Source organism: Colletes latitarsis, chromosome 8, assembly GCF_051014445.1.
Source record: "Colletes latitarsis isolate SP2378_abdomen chromosome 8, iyColLati1, whole genome shotgun sequence".
In the NCBI taxonomy this organism is placed as follows: Eukaryota; Metazoa; Arthropoda; class Insecta; order Hymenoptera; family Colletidae; genus Colletes; species Colletes latitarsis.
Window position 1 is genome coordinate 6,854,401 of NC_135141.1, and position 15,598 is coordinate 6,869,998.

The window sequence follows — 15,598 nt, forward strand, 5'->3', positions numbered from 1 at the left end:
AGGTACCATAATATCTATCGAACTATTATCTATTCGTTGAGAACTGGGAGAAGGTAATAAACTATCTTTATCAATCATATAAATTGTATCGTTTGTTTCAGTTTCTATTTTCGGACTACTAGTGAATAGAATTTTACGTTTTTCACGTTTTGATTCCCTTGACTGATTGGCATTCAAAATTTTCATATGACCTGCTAATGACTTAATGTGTTCTAATATAAATTTGTCCAAACGAATATTTTTTGCGTGCTTTAAAGTTAATTCTTTCAATTCTCTGAAATATTCTTCTACATACGCCGACGTTGGGACATCATTTGGATCAGATACCAAGGAAGTCCAAAGCGGAAAATGTTTACATATTTGCCGAAAGTTTGGGAGGACATCAGGACACCAATACGGATTTAGTCTATCAGAGATAGAAACGTTAAGATCTAAGGACTCATCTTCCACTTCGAGGAATCTTAAAAAGTTATTTAAAGTATTACTATCATGCATATTAAAATCTGTTGTTCCATTAAAATCACTATTGTCATTATCATCCGTATTGTCGTACTTGACGTCTGTTTTATTTGTTTTTATAAAATTAATTGTTCTCTGTTGCGAAATGATACATGATTCGTGTTCTGTTTGGAACATAGATACTGTAACTATATCACGGGATATAGTTCGAAACAAATTTATATCGTTACATGTAGTTAATAAGGCAATACAACGTACATAAAAATCCTTTACTCGTTTCGGTTTATGCTTGAAGCAATTCCATCTACATATAATTTTAACAAAATGAGCAATATCTATTTTAATAATACTTTTTGGTTTGAATGAAATATTATTAGTTTCTAAATACTGTATACAATTATCAACGTATCTTGATACGTCCACATTATTAAAAGCCAATACTACGGCATTGAGTAAAGCAGAAGAATAATCTATTATGACGTGGGAAGGAACTTGAACTAAACTTAATCGAAGCCATTCTCTTAAGAAAAATGTAATCATATTTGTATCATGCCTTTCGGAAATCATTTGAAATACTGGAAAAACTTGATTTTCGAAAGGGACAACTGCTTGGTATAACAATATTGTTTTACTAGAACCATCTGATTTTCTAATTTTTTTAACAATTGACCCTGTAGCATCGATACATAAATGCCTACATTTGTATGACTTCTTTTTCATAATTTGTTTATATAGATACACCTGCTCCGGGCTCCAATACATTACGAATACATCGTTTATTCCAATTTGTCGCACTGTTCTCATAATTTCTAAATTTTCTTCTTTCATTTTCAATAAATTATGTAACGGGTCAGAGAGTCTATCGGCTCCTAATTCTTTATCTGCCTCTAACTGTTTTGCCTTCCACAAAACTTCTGGTTTGTAAATGTGCGCAGGTACTTGGTCGCCGAATTCCATTTCTTCGTTAGCTTGTTCCCTAACCCAGGCATACGCACTTTTTCCTTGCAGATCTTTTACTACATTTCGACGTGTAGCTCCGCGTAATTGTCTTTTTTTACTGTGACTAATATTTTTTGTATCACATGTGGAAATGTATAATAGTAATTCATTATTAATTGGACCGTGTATATTATATCCGTTCAAATTATTGCCACATTCAGTGCATTTAGCACTTAATTTCAAAAATAATTCATTATTATTTAAATTGCATTTAGCCGATTTAAATGCAAAACAGCATGGAAGCTTTAATGTTTTCCATATTTCCCGATTTATTACGTCGGCCCAACCGTCTTTTAATACAAAATATTCACGATTTTTATACGATACACTTTCTGGTGCGATTTTTGTCCATTCATCCTTCGTGATCGTTACCGTGGTGCGTAGCGGAGGCACGCCATTATCCAAATCGCCGGTAGACCAATTGGATTCATTTTTAACTACACTGTCACTAAAACTATCACTTTCATCAATAGTGTTCACACTCCACAAAACTTTTAAAGAATTTAAAATACCGGATCTGTTTTGTGAAATATATAAATAGATGTGTTTTTTTGATAGCACATCATTTAAACGGCCACATGCAATATTCCAAACATCGTTCGATAAAGAATGTAATTTATATTCTTCATTAAAAAAGTTCAAGTCTTTCACCGCCTCTAAAATTTCATCGCAACTTAATTTTGCTTTGCGCGGCATGGTGAATCGTTTTCACGCACTAAAAACACTACGTACAGAATATACGTTTACGACGCACAAGTTTGCTATCAAAGTCTCTGTTCGATCCGTGATCGAGTGTTGCTCGTTCGGTTGTAAAATTTCGGTTCGTTCGGTTTGGTGGTCAAAAACCAAGTGTTCTATGTCTAGAGACGAAGTCTTCGGCGTTCCGCCGTTTTCCTAAGGCGTTGACTTTTTGCACCCCCTTCCACTAAGAGTTTCCGTGGCGGGGGCGTAACTTTGCCAACGTAGCTTGGTGTCCAAAATGGAGGATGCTACATTTGGCAACTCTGGGGATTTTCCACCGCGCGCATCGGTCCCTGGGCCCGCGTGCAAAACTAACTACGAGAACAAGGAAGGCCCGCGTATGCGAAGCCGAGCACGTGTGGACCGTCCGACAATCCGCTGGGGTTGCAACCACTTGAGACTGCCTTCGCCGACCAAGTTTATGACACTTTGTTCTATTAACGAAATTCTAACTTTTGCCCATGCTGGCCTTGACTAAAATGCGGTCTGTGTCATAAGCCTGGTTGACTCACCGAAACCTAAACGTGATCTATTTGTTAAAACTGGCCGTTTACTTGAAGCTGCGATTCATACGAAATACGTTCTTACGTACGACTCGCTTGGCGGCACGGAAAAGAATGATTCTTTTTCCTTTCCTATAGCGATTTGGTTACTCCGTGAGACCACGAGTGACCCGCGTAAGCATTCGCGGAATTGCGACGGCGGCCTGAAAGCGAACCGCAGAATAAAGGCCCATCCGCGATAAGGCAATTCCGGACACGTGCTAATCGAGCTGCATGTCGGATATTTCCTTTACGATTCAAAATATCGAACACGTGTTAATCAGGCCGCATGCCTAATATATCCTTACATATTATACAGACAGTTCGGTAACTGGTAGTGTCGTGTACGTCGCGACAACGTTGAAATGATTGGCTCACGACGAAGTATAAAATGCTGGTTGTTTTAATAAAATAATTTATTAGTGAAGCGCGATTGATTTAGTCCACGGCGAGGACCTTTAAAATAATCTGCTTGGATTTATACAATGTTTTTGTTCGGATTTTTATAATAATATTCTTCCGATTTTTACAATAATCTCCTTCGTTGCTCGCAGTCTGCGTTATACAGGGTGTTCGGCCACCCCTGGGAAAAATTGTAATGGGAGATTGTAAAGGTCAAAACAGGACGAAAATCAAGAATACCAATTTGTTGATGAAGGCTTCGTTAAAAAGTTATTATCGTTTAAAGTTCCGCCTGTAATGGATTTTTTTCTTGAAAGTGAGTAAGATTTCGGGTGTATGTCTATTAACTAAAAATGATTATAATTGACATCAGCAACCAAAAATAATTTTGTCATTAATGACTTGAAATTTTTTAATTTAACTTTTTAATAACTTTTTAACGAAGTCTTAGTCAAGAAATTGATACTCTTGATTTTCATCTTATTTTGGCCTCTAGAATCTCCCACTAAAATTTTTCCCAGGGGTGGCCGAACCCCCTGTATATGTAATTTTGGTGGGAGGAGACTCCGGAATCAGAATGGAAAATTGGGAGTGGTTTTATTAGGCATTGGCTAGTTAGAAAAAATGTAGGCTGGGACCTAAGTACAGGAGTGGAGATATGCACAAGGCTGTTTTGGAAAGGGAAAGTCGGTTAAGGGGACACCAGGGTGAATGTAAACATAATAGAAATATGGGTGGTCGAGCGACGCCCCCAACCACCTAGCCGACGTCTGGCCTTAAGAATACCACTTGCCCAGGCGTCGAAAAATGCGTAATAAAGTGACGAGCAAATGGTTGGGCCTACCCTAACACTTGGGCCTACTCTAAACCTTATATTGCGTCGCGACGGGGCACTCGAGGGTCTGCGACGCAACAGGTGGTACAAGCGAAAAGGGGGTGATTCTACGTGAAAAAATAAGTCTAAAACACAAAATAATAATTTTTCATGTGACGCTTTGTTTTCGAGAAAATCGACTTTGACTTTTCGCCGGGTATGCCTACACTTAACCATGTCTCGTTATAGATCATTGTCTCGATGGGTACTATTGCAGTTTAAGTTTGTTTTTATCGTAACGGAAAATTAGGAACACGGAAGTCGAGTTTTATGGGGACCGTTCTGGTCGCGAAAATTTTTAATTGGCTAAACATGTGACGGTCCCTACAACCCTTCTCTGTCTACCCGTATTGGGCCTCCACATAGTGTTTAGCGGTAAAGACAAGATAGTAAGCTAATAGGTACAATAAACAATTCTGTAACACTGGAAGTGTTTGTCAACATAAACGTCAATCGAGACAATGCTCTATAGCGAGGTCCGTTATAACGACATGATCAAGTGCATGTGTACTAGGCGTAAATACAAAGCCGATTTTCTCGAAAATCAAAGCTTCACATGAAACATGTTTATTCTCTAACTTAGACTTATTTTTTCACGTAGAATTACCACTCTCCGTTTGTACCACAAGTTACCGAACACCCTGTATAATCAAAAATTTGAGTACAACTTTTTACCCACTAAAACTGTACTACATACATACAATCTATTGTTAAATAAAACCTATATTCTGCATACCAAATATGCATATTAATGCTGTAGTTTTTCAAACACATAATTTGATACCAATGAACCTTTTGAGGTACAAACACAAACGAGGGTGGTACAAACGGGTACAAACGTCAAAGAAACTGATCTCGCAAAAAGATTCAAAACATATTGAAAAATAACAAAGTTACCTCTTGACGATTTTTTAAAGCGTGGCTCAATCAAACCCTTTCGGGTATAAACGAAACTGAGGGTGGTACGAACGGGTACAAACGTCAGGGAAACTGATTCCACAAGAAGATTCGAAAAATATTGAAAAATGACAGTTACACTTTCTTCTGTTCGGTCGACTCGGGCTTTTTCGCTCCTTTATGTTGCCAGATGCGGAAACGTGACTTAGTCGAAAAAGTCTTTGAATATTCCGCATCTGGCAAATTTCATCGTAAATTATACGAGCGTTTTGTCAAACCGAAAGCGCTAGGCCTGAGTTGACCAGCGAAGGGCTATATTGTTCCGTAGGTGGCACGGTTTTCTTCAGGAACCATCGCCAACTCATGGAACAATATAGCCATAAAACAGCTGCAAAGCACGTGCAACTACTCGACGCGTCTTAATACGGTGTCCTGTTTTTTCCTTGGCAAAATTAACGTGGCCTTTGGCTTGAGGAGGAAACTTCGGTCACCCTCGGTCAGCGTAACTTGGGATTCTTACTCCGCCACGTTCGGGTATGGGGGTGGAATTTTTCCGCCCCAATAGAGTAGGAAAATAGATCCTGCTCCCTAAGTCGACGGCCAATCGATCGATCGTAAAAGTCAATGCGGAATCGGTTGATTCCCCCAAAATCGCATTTCAGAGGGTGTCATGTACGTCGCGACAACGTTGAAATTGTTGGCTTACGGCGAAGTATAAAATGCTGGCTGTATTGAAATTGTAGCGGTCACTGTATAGCCACTACGCCCTTGTCAGGGTATGGATGGGAATGGAATGTAAGAATAGTTTTAAGCGTTCTATTTTTCCATTTTCCCAGGGTCTCTTGCAAGCCTGGTCGTCCTGTTAAACACTTGGCGACCAGAGCTATACGAGGCGTCTGTTTTCCTTTACGGTTTTGCCTGGGTCTCAGACCACCCCAATCCGGGCCCGGTGAGCCTCTTGACTTTTATTACTCTCTTTCACTGTAGCTAAACTTTCCCTACGCTAAGTAATTTCCAGTTTCGCTTTTCGGTCTTTCTGTCCTATCTCTTTTTCTCCTACTTTACTATCAGGTTAAAGACGTGTTCACAGTTCAGGTCCTTGTAACATTAACCTACGTGTGGCTACGTGTGACCCATACTCGCGAATTTACTTTACTAATTGTGGGGTAGATTGTCGAGTTTGTTATTTGAGCCTCCAGCCCCCACAAAATAATTTATTTGTGAAACGCGTATGTCTAGTCCACGGCGGGGAGCTTTACAATAATCTGTGATCGGATTTGTACAATATTCTATGTCAGATTTTTACAATATTCACCCGTCGTTGCTCGCAGTCTACGTTATATAGGTAATTTTAGTGGGTGGAGACACCGGAATCGGAAAGGAAAATTGTCAGTGGTTTTATCAGTTAATGACTTGTTGGGAAAAATGTAGGTTAGGACCTAGGAAATGGGGTGGAGGTATGCATAAGGCTGTTTTGAACAAGAAAAGTCGGTTAATAGGACACCAGGGTGAATGGAAACATAATAGAAATATGGGTAATCGAGCGGCACCCCCAACCAACTAGGCGACGTTTGGCTTTAAGGATACCACATGCCCTGGCGACGAAAAATACCTAATAAAGGGACGAACAACTGCTTAGGCCTATCCTAAATCTTATATTGCGTCGCGACGGGGCACTCGAGGGCCTGCAACACAACAAAGGGGGTTCGAGCTGGAGAAGAAACAGGTTCCGGAAACTTCGACCTCTTGTCGCACGAACATCAACCAAAACTTGGCCAGTACCCGACGCCACACTACGTTTCACGCCTTCACGATTTCTCAAAGCGTGGCTCAACTGAACACTTTCGGGTACAAACGAAAACAAGGGTGGTACAAACGGGTACAAACGTCAGGGAAACTGACCCCGCGAGAAGATTCGAAAAATATTGAAAAATGGCAAAGTTACCCCTTGACGATTTTTCAAAGTGCGGTGTAATCGAACCCTTTGGGGTACAAACAAAAACAAGGGTGGTACAAACGGGTACAAACGTCAAGGAACCTGATCCCGCAAGAAGATTCGAAAAATATTGAAAAATGGCAAAGTTACCCCTTGACGATTTTTCAAAGTGCGGTGTAATCGAACCCTTTGGGGTACAAACGAAAACTAGGGTGGTACAAACGGGTACAAACGTCAAGGAAACTGATTCCGCAAGAAGATTCGAAAAATATTGAAAAATGGCAAAATTACCTCTTGACGATTTTTCAAAGCGTGGCCCAACCGAACCTTTTGGGGTACAAACGAAAAGAAGGGTGGTACAAACGGGTACAAACGTCAAGGAAACTGATCCCACAAGAAGATTCGAAAAATATTGAAAAATGGCAAAGTTACCCCTTGACGATTTTTCAAAGTGCGGTGTAATCGAACCCTTTGGGGTACAATCGAAAACAAGGGTGGTACAAACGGGTACAAACGTCAGGGAAACTGATCCCGCAAGAAGATTCGAAAAATATTGAAAAATGGCAAAGTTACCTCTTGACGATTTTTCAAAGCGTGGCCCAACCGAACCTTTTGGGGTAGAAACGAAAAGAAGGGTGGTACAAACGGGTACAAACGTCAAGGAAACTGATCCCACAAGAAGATTCGAAAAATATTGAAAAATGGCAAAGTTACCCCTTGACGATTTTTCAAAGTGCGGTGTAATCGAACCCTTTGGGGTACAAACGAAAACAAGGGTGGTACAAACGGGTACAAACGTCAAGGAAACTGATCCCGCAAGAAGATTCGAAAAATATTGAAAAATGGCAAAGTTACCCCTTGACGATTTTTCAAAGTGCGGTCCAATCGAACCCTTTGGGGTACAAACGAAAACAAGGGTGGTACAAACGGGTACAAACGTCAAGGAAACTGATCCCACAAGAAGATTCGAAAAATATTGAAAAATGGCAAAGTTACCCCTTGACGATTTTTCAAAGTGCGGTGTAATCGAACCCTTTGGGGTACAAACGAAAACAAGGGTGGTACAAACGGGTACAAACGTCAAGGAAACTGATCCCGCAAGAAGATTCGAAAAATATTGAAAAATGGCAAAATTACCTCTTGACGATTTTTCAAAGTGCGGTGTAATCGAACCCTTTGGGGTACAAACGAAAACAAGGGTGGTACAAACGGGTACAAACGATTCTCTTTCTAATGGCGTCGAGATAATTAAAAAATATTAAAGTGGGGTTCTGGCCTTTTTTCATCCCTCAATATCTTTTCATCCCTTAAGGTACAAACGAAAGTAAGGGTGGTACAAACGGGTACAAACGACGTAGAATTAGGTACAATTGAAAAAAATTAACTTTTTGAAAGTCGGGTGCCAGGTTCAGGTAGGTGATTCTAGAGGCCAAAATAAGACGAAAATCAGGAATACCAATTTGTTGAGGCTTCGTTAAAAAGTTATTAACAATTGAATTCAAAAATTTCAAATCGTTCTAAGAAAATTATTTTCTGTTGCGGGGGTCAATTACAATCATTTTTGATGAATAGACACACTCCCAAAATCTTGCGCATTTTCGAGAAAAAAATTCAGTACGGGCGGAACTTTAAACGTTAATAACTTTTTAACGAAGCTTCGATCAACAAATCAGTATTCTTGATTTTCGTCCTGTTTTGGCCTCTAGAATCTCCCATTAGAATTTTTCCCAGGGGTGGCCGAACACCCTGTATATTATAAAAAAAGATTTGTAAGGAATTAATAGGTTGAAGAAACTAAGTCAATATGTATATTATTAAGAATATATTTTAACAGCGATACGTCGTACATGGTGGTCGGGGCACAACTCTTTGGTTCGTCCAAAGCTTAGGGGTTTTATACTCTGATTCTCTTCGTCTTTCGTATGACGACTCGGTTGCTCTGTAAGGACACGTGTGACTGCGTAGGTCTTCGCGGAATCGCAGCGGCGACCTGAATGCGAATTCGCCGCCTAAGGACTCGAAAGCGACTTCGCCGCCTAAAGGTCTGTCCGCGATATACACGTGTGAATCCAAATCCTTACAGATTAAAGATTAAAAAATTCGTGGCATGCCTCCAAGTGGTCTTAATTTAATTCGTGTAAGCATCAGTAATGGGATCTTCAAAATTGACGCTGTGATTAATTTTCAAATGGCCTCTGTTATATTGTTATCAAAATGTGTGAATTTGGAGTTCCAGAAATATGGATCCTAATTAAACTGCATGAATTTTGCAAAAGTAAACAACTGTTATTTAAATTTTTGCAAGACAAAACCCTAATTAACAAAAAATCTCAATTAACCGTAATGTGGAAATCCCCTGAAACTGGTAGATGAAAATTCGCGATATAGGAGAACTGTTCCAGCATCTGCCAATGTTTCCAAAAGAAAAAGAACTTGTAATATAAAAATACCAATAAAACATGGAACATGGATTTAAAAACGAAACTCAATTAGGAAAAAGTACTAAAATTAACTTACATGTTAGTATTTAATGTTGAGCAATACCATATTATAAGAGAATTGGAACTAAATAAAAATACAGTTACCCAATGGCGTTATTTTTTTTTTTTATGTTAACTTTTAACGTCGCATCGACCTTACGGTCATTAGCGACGGTTATATCTAGCGTTCTCTTGTAGGGGTGGTTAGATTTCCTTGTACATGTTAATTTCTTTTAGGTAATTCAGGGTAGCATCGGTGCACTCTGGCGCCGTCAAGGCTGTTGGTTTTTCTATATTGTACTTTTGTCTTGAGGTCTGGAATCTCCTACATTCATACAGCATGTGGTTGGTCGATAACGGTTGGTCGCATACATTGCAGAATGGTGGGTCCGTCTTCTTGATCAAATACTCGTGCGTCAGTCTGCAGTGTCCTGTGCGCAGTCGTGCCATGATTATTCTTTCTCTTCTGGTCATGGCGGAAGGCATTGGCTGGTAGAAATCTTGCACTGTATCGTGTGTTTTTGTTTTTTTGGAGGTGGTCCATATGATGTTCCATTCTTGTTTTTCAGCGTGTTTCAGCGAAGTGACGAGGTCTTGATATGGTATTCTTCCCTCCACTTCATTGGGTGAGTGGGATGCTGCTTCTTTGGCTGCTGTGTCAGCTTTTTCGTTACCTATTATCCCTTGATGGGAAGGGACCCATATTAGAATTACTTGTTTGCCATTGTGGATAAGGTCTGTGTATATTTCTTGGATGTTCAATATGGTATCATGTTTGTTCTTATTGCCGGTGTTTTCTATTGCATTAATTACGCTTATAGAGTCAGTATAGATGACAGCGTGTTGGAGATTTTGACTTTGAATATAGTGTAGTGCTTTAAGAACTGCGTATGCTTCAGCTGAGAAGATGGATGAGGCATTAGGAAGACGAAGTTTTCTGGTCATGTTGTCACATATAATAGCAATTCCTACACCCTGGTCGGTCTTGGATGCATCGGTGTATAGCTTTACACAGTTCGGGTATTTTTTATCTAGTTGTAGAAAATCAACTCTGTGTTCTAGGCTACTTTTTTGGTCTTTGACAACATTCGCAAGAGTCACGTCTATTTTGGGGGTTTGTATGGTCCAGGGTGCTATTTTTCCAACGCTGCGTGTAATAGCTAGTGTCGACATTATTTTAACTAGGTTCCGGTATTTGTTGATTCTACCGTAGAATGGCATTGGTAGCTTTGGTTTTTTATTTAGTAATGGTGTGTATCTGTTTCCGAATACGTAGTTGTAGGTGGGGTTATTCGGAGTAGATGACATTTTGGCTGTATATTTAAGGCTCAAAAATTTTCTTCTTTGGTCGAGTGGTGGTTCTTTAGCTTCGAATAATATACTGTTTATTGGGCTGGTGCGGTAGGTTCCAGTGGCTATTCTCAGAGCTGTATAGTGGATTGTATCGATCATTTTTAATGTGTTGGGTTTTGCGGAATTATACACTATTGAGCCGTAATCGATTTGGGATCTAATCATCGCTTGGTAGGTTTTAAGGATAGTTTCTTGGTCTGCTCCCCAGTTACTGTTTGCTAGTGTCTTGATGACATTCATCTTTTTGGTGTATGTATTTTTCAAGTGTTTCATGTATGGAACCCATGTCAGTTTGGAATCAAATGTAAGTCCAAGGAGTTTAATATTGTCTACTTTTTTAACTTCGATGTTTTCGATATATAGTTTTGGCAAGTTTTGGTTTTGCTTACGTTGTCTGGAGAATATTATGTACTGCGTTTTTTGGGGGGAAAGTCTAAGCCCCGATTGTTCGGACCATGTTTGGAGTTTGTTTATGGTTGTTTGCAGCAGTTTTATTACTGTTTTAATGTTTCTTCCACTGCAGGTTAATGTTAAGTCGTCAGCAAACAAGTGTCCTTGAATCGGTGGTGGTATATTTTCCATTATGTTATTGATTCCTACCAGGAATAGTGTGACACTGATTACTGATCCTTGTGGTACTCCATTTTGGATGGCTGTTGGGTTGGACAGAGTTCCATTTGCTCTGACTTGGATGGATCTGTGGTGGAGGAAGTTTTTGATGAAGGCAACCATGTTGCCATTTATTTTTAAGTTGGTGAGGATATCGATGATTCTTCGTCTGTGTATCTTATCGTACGCTTTTTCAATATCTAGACATACTGTAGCAAGTAGTTCGTTTTTTAGGAACGCTTCTGATATACTTGTTTCTATGTTGATGAGGACGTCTGTCGTTGATCTGAACTGTCTGAATCCATATTGGTTGGGTGCTAAGATGTTTTTTGTCTCGAGAAACCACCTAAGTCTTCTGTTAATGATTTTTTCTATGAGTTTGCATAGGCAGTTGGTTAGAGCAATCGGTCTGTAACTTTCTGGATTGTGTTTGTTTTTATTCGGTTTAAGTATGGATACTACTATGGCTTTCCTCCAGTTTTCAGGGAATACTTGGTGGGTCCATATGCAGTTGAAAATACGTAATAGGTATTCGATGCCAGTTGGCGGTAGTTCTTTTAACAGTTTGTTTGGTATGTTGTCTGGGTCCCGGGGAGGAGTTTTTTGTTGTCTGGAGGGTGTCTTTTAGTTCTTCTATTGTTATATTTGTATTAAGGATAGGGTCTATACAGGTGTCGTCTGTTGCGATGGGATTGTTGTCGGAGGGGGTTACTGGAGGATAGTGGTCATGGTTTAAGTTGTTTGAATGGTTTTGAAAAGTCATCGCAAGGATATCGGCTATGTCCTTTGGATTGGTTATGATGTTATCGTTACCGAAGTTGAGGAACTGTATTTCTGTGTAGTTGGGTCTTCCATTGATATTTTTGATTTTTTCCATATTGTACTCGTTGGGGTTCGATTAGTGATAGTGGATATGTACATTTGCCAGGAGTGTCGTTTGCTTTCTTTGATTATTTTACGGAAATTTGCTCGTAGCTTTTTGAAATTTATTAGGTTTTCGGTTGTAGGGTGTTTCTTTGATCTGTTGAAGGCTTTGTGGCTTTCTTTCATGGCAGATTGACAGTTTTCGTTCCACCATGGCACATTTCTTCTCTTGTCGGTTCGAATTTTTATTGGTTCAGAAGATTCCTTTGCTGCTGTTTGAATAGTTGTTTCTAATTGTTTAAATATGTTAAAAAACTATTTAAAATCGCGTTAGTCTGAAACATTAAATTCTCGGCTGCGATTCCCGTATCCGTTTGTGTACGTGACACTGCGGAAGGTTAAGCGTTCGTCAGGTTCGTTGAACGTTCGGACGATTTAAAACCGCGGCCGTTTACGTGTTTTTGTACGCAGACCTCACGCAAAGATTCGCTTCACACCGGTTTAAACGGTATCGTGACGTCAGCGTCGAGAGAGAGAACCGTATAATATATTGAAAAGAGATCGACAGCTGAATTCGGCAGCGCCGCGTCGTGACGACAAGGTGCGACCGAGTCTTCGTCTGTCGATCCGCGACAATATTCGCAATTATTCACGAGCCGACTGCCAACGGGAGCGGATCCCAGAAGATCTCGCTCCTCAAGTACGGACTCGCACATAATATTCGGACTTGTATAACAAAGAATTCTCTCCGTTGCTGCGGTTAGAGTTTCCCAGAACAATCTACCTGCGACAAAAGGGAGGTCGTAATACACGCTGCGCGTGGCGCGACCGCCTTCGCTAGGAAGGATTGTACGTTGCAGTCGTTGCCGCGACCGCGACGTAAGGGACTCAGGGTGCACCCACCCAGAATCCCTTTAAAGCTATACGGCTTTGGAGCCTCTCAAAGGTCATACCGTTGAATCGGTACCGCCTCGTGGAGTGCTCTTCGTGCAAAGGTCGCCAAAAAACCCTCTCCAAAAACCCGTCGGTGTACGAGTCGACCGTACACCCTACGGAGGAGTTCGGGTTCAAGGTCGCCTCACCTTCCGTCACGCCGCCTAACAAATACGGTCCCCGTGCAACACGGTCGCCGGGTAGGCTTTATAGTGCGGGTGGACCCGCGAGGGATTTTTTGCAAAGGACACTTTACTGTCACGGTCCCCGGTAAAAACGGTCGCCGTGCAGTAATTTTACAGTGTCGCAGGAAATCACCTCGCACGACGTTCCTACGTCACCCGCACGGAGAGCGTGCTCACGGGATCCACCCATTTGGAGCTTTACGACCTCCATTTGGTGACCCGTCCGTGGCTAAGTCGCCCCCGACAGATACGAGTGAATTCTCTTCTGTTCAGGGTAAAAGTATCGCTGATAATTTCAATAAATAATTATCAGCGTACAAGTACAAATTTACAGTCCACTGATTCACGTTAAACGACAGCTGATTCCCCCCTCCCAGCGCACCGCTGGTCGCTAGGAGAGCGAGGCGAACAGCTGACGAGCGTGTTTACGATACGTGTACGCACGTATTTAATCTGAACGAACCTTTGTTACAGCAACCAAGGTCCATCCCAACCGGGGCAACGTCGGTGAAGCCTCACCCCCGGCTGGATTCTAAAATAATTCTTTTTTTGTAATTTATATTTTTTTTATTTTTTTCATTTTTTTTGTTAAATTTAAATAAAAGGCTTGTCGCAAGGCGACAAGCGAAAATTACAAAATAAAAACTTATCAATCACTTTCCCTAGTATTTCCCTCGTCCGGACCCCGGTTAGAACCCTTAGTTTCTAACAAAACGGTCCTTCGAGCCGGACTGAGGTTGAAAGAACAGGAAAAAGTTGCAAGTACGTTCACGTAAGTCGCTGCTTACGGGACAACTTAATTTCGAGTAGATTGTAAAATCCTCGAATCGGAGATCACCATGTCTATCACCAAGGATGAAGGTCGAAGCGAGTTCGAAGGCGATCTCGACGACCTGATCACCCGGTTCGACATGATGTCAAGGTCGATCTCTTATTTAAAGAAACGTGGGCGAGCTCAGTTCACTGAGGAGCTCCTCAGGATAAAGCTCGCCACCGTATCCGAACAATACAAGGAAGCTATTGAGCAGTACTTGTCGATTCGGAGAAAATATGCCCCTGCGAAACGCAACACGTGCGACTTCCTCGCAAAAGGTGGCGTAGAGAATAAGGAGACCGAATATATGGAATTCCAGGCGTACGTTACCACGGAGCTGACCAGACTGGCCGCTGAATCAAAAGCGGCACCCACGTCGGTCAGCCCCCATGACGTCGCTATCGAACTTCCAAAACAACGGCTCCCCAAGTTCGGAGGTGACCCACGTAAATGGAGACATTTCGCGGATCTGTTCACCTCCGGCATAATAAATAATCCGAGGCTGGCAGATGTGCATCGATTGCAATATCTGAACGCCTGTCTGGAGGATAAAGCGTTGGCAGCGATCGCGCACCTCGAAGTTACCGATGAGAATTTCGAAGTGGCGTGGAGAACCCTGAAAGAACAATTCGGGTTACCACGTATCGTGACCGCCAAATTGCTTAATCAACTGACCAAATTGAAAACGATCAAAAGAGATGATCTCGATAGCCTAAATCAGGTCGTCGTCGTTTTCAAACAGGCCCTTGCGGCATTCGAAAAACAGGGCACGATTTTACAGCAGCGAAATTGGCTGCTAGCCCATACTATTCGAAGCCATTTAGAAGGGCCTCTGAAAGCTGAGTGGGAACGGTCGCAACGTCTCACCCCGGACTATCCCTCGCATGTCGAGCTAATAGAGTTCCTGGAGGGGCATGCAAGGGCTCTAACTATGTTAGATGAAGGTCCGAGCAAGCCTGCGACCGAACACCCACCGAAACATAAAGTACGGAGTCACAACTCCGTTCTAGAAAGTCCAGCTGAGAAAACTGTGACCTGCGGATTTTGCGGCCTTGAGCACAGAATGACCAAATGTGGTGCATTCAGAAACTTGACGCCGAACCGCCGCTATCAGTTTATAAAAGATAGCCAGCGGTGCATTCTTTGCTTGTCACCTCAGCATGGAAACGCGCGTTGTCCATCCGAGGAGGGGTGCCCGAAGTGCAAAAGCAGACATCATGCTCTGCTGCATTTTGAGACCTTTCGGAGCGAAACCGAAAGTCGCAAACCTGCGACAACGGTTTCGTCGGACAAACGCCCGAAAAAGTGGTATACGGCTCCACCGAGCCGGCCGCAACCTGCCGAACGAGCAGCTCGTACCACGACGTCACAGGCAACGACGTCACAGCCCGGTACGTCACACTGTACCGCGCTCGGTGCAGACGTACCGAAGGCTGTGTTGTTAGCCACGGCGAGCGTGCGTGTGTACGGAGAGAATGGTGCGTCGCGAATCGCGCGCGCACTGATCGAT

General features: G+C 41.7%; 1 protein-coding gene across 1 annotated transcript; it reads right to left on the reverse strand.

The window, feature by feature from the left end:
• Nucleotides 1–9,534: 9,534 nt before the first annotated feature.
• LOC143344561 (uncharacterized) lies at nucleotides 9,535–11,415 on the reverse strand. The gene has a single exon (XM_076770728.1). It carries the CDS (start codon nucleotides 11,413–11,415, stop codon nucleotides 9,535–9,537), a length of 1,881 nt encoding a protein of 626 aa, XP_076626843.1.
• Between the last annotated feature and the right edge of the window lie 4,183 nt (nucleotides 11,416–15,598).

Excerpts from the sequence above, each read along its gene's own strand:
- LOC143344561 (XM_076770728.1), bottom strand. The coding sequence starts at position 11,415 with ATGGTTGCCTTCATCAAAAACTTCCTCCACCACAGATCCATCCAAGTC.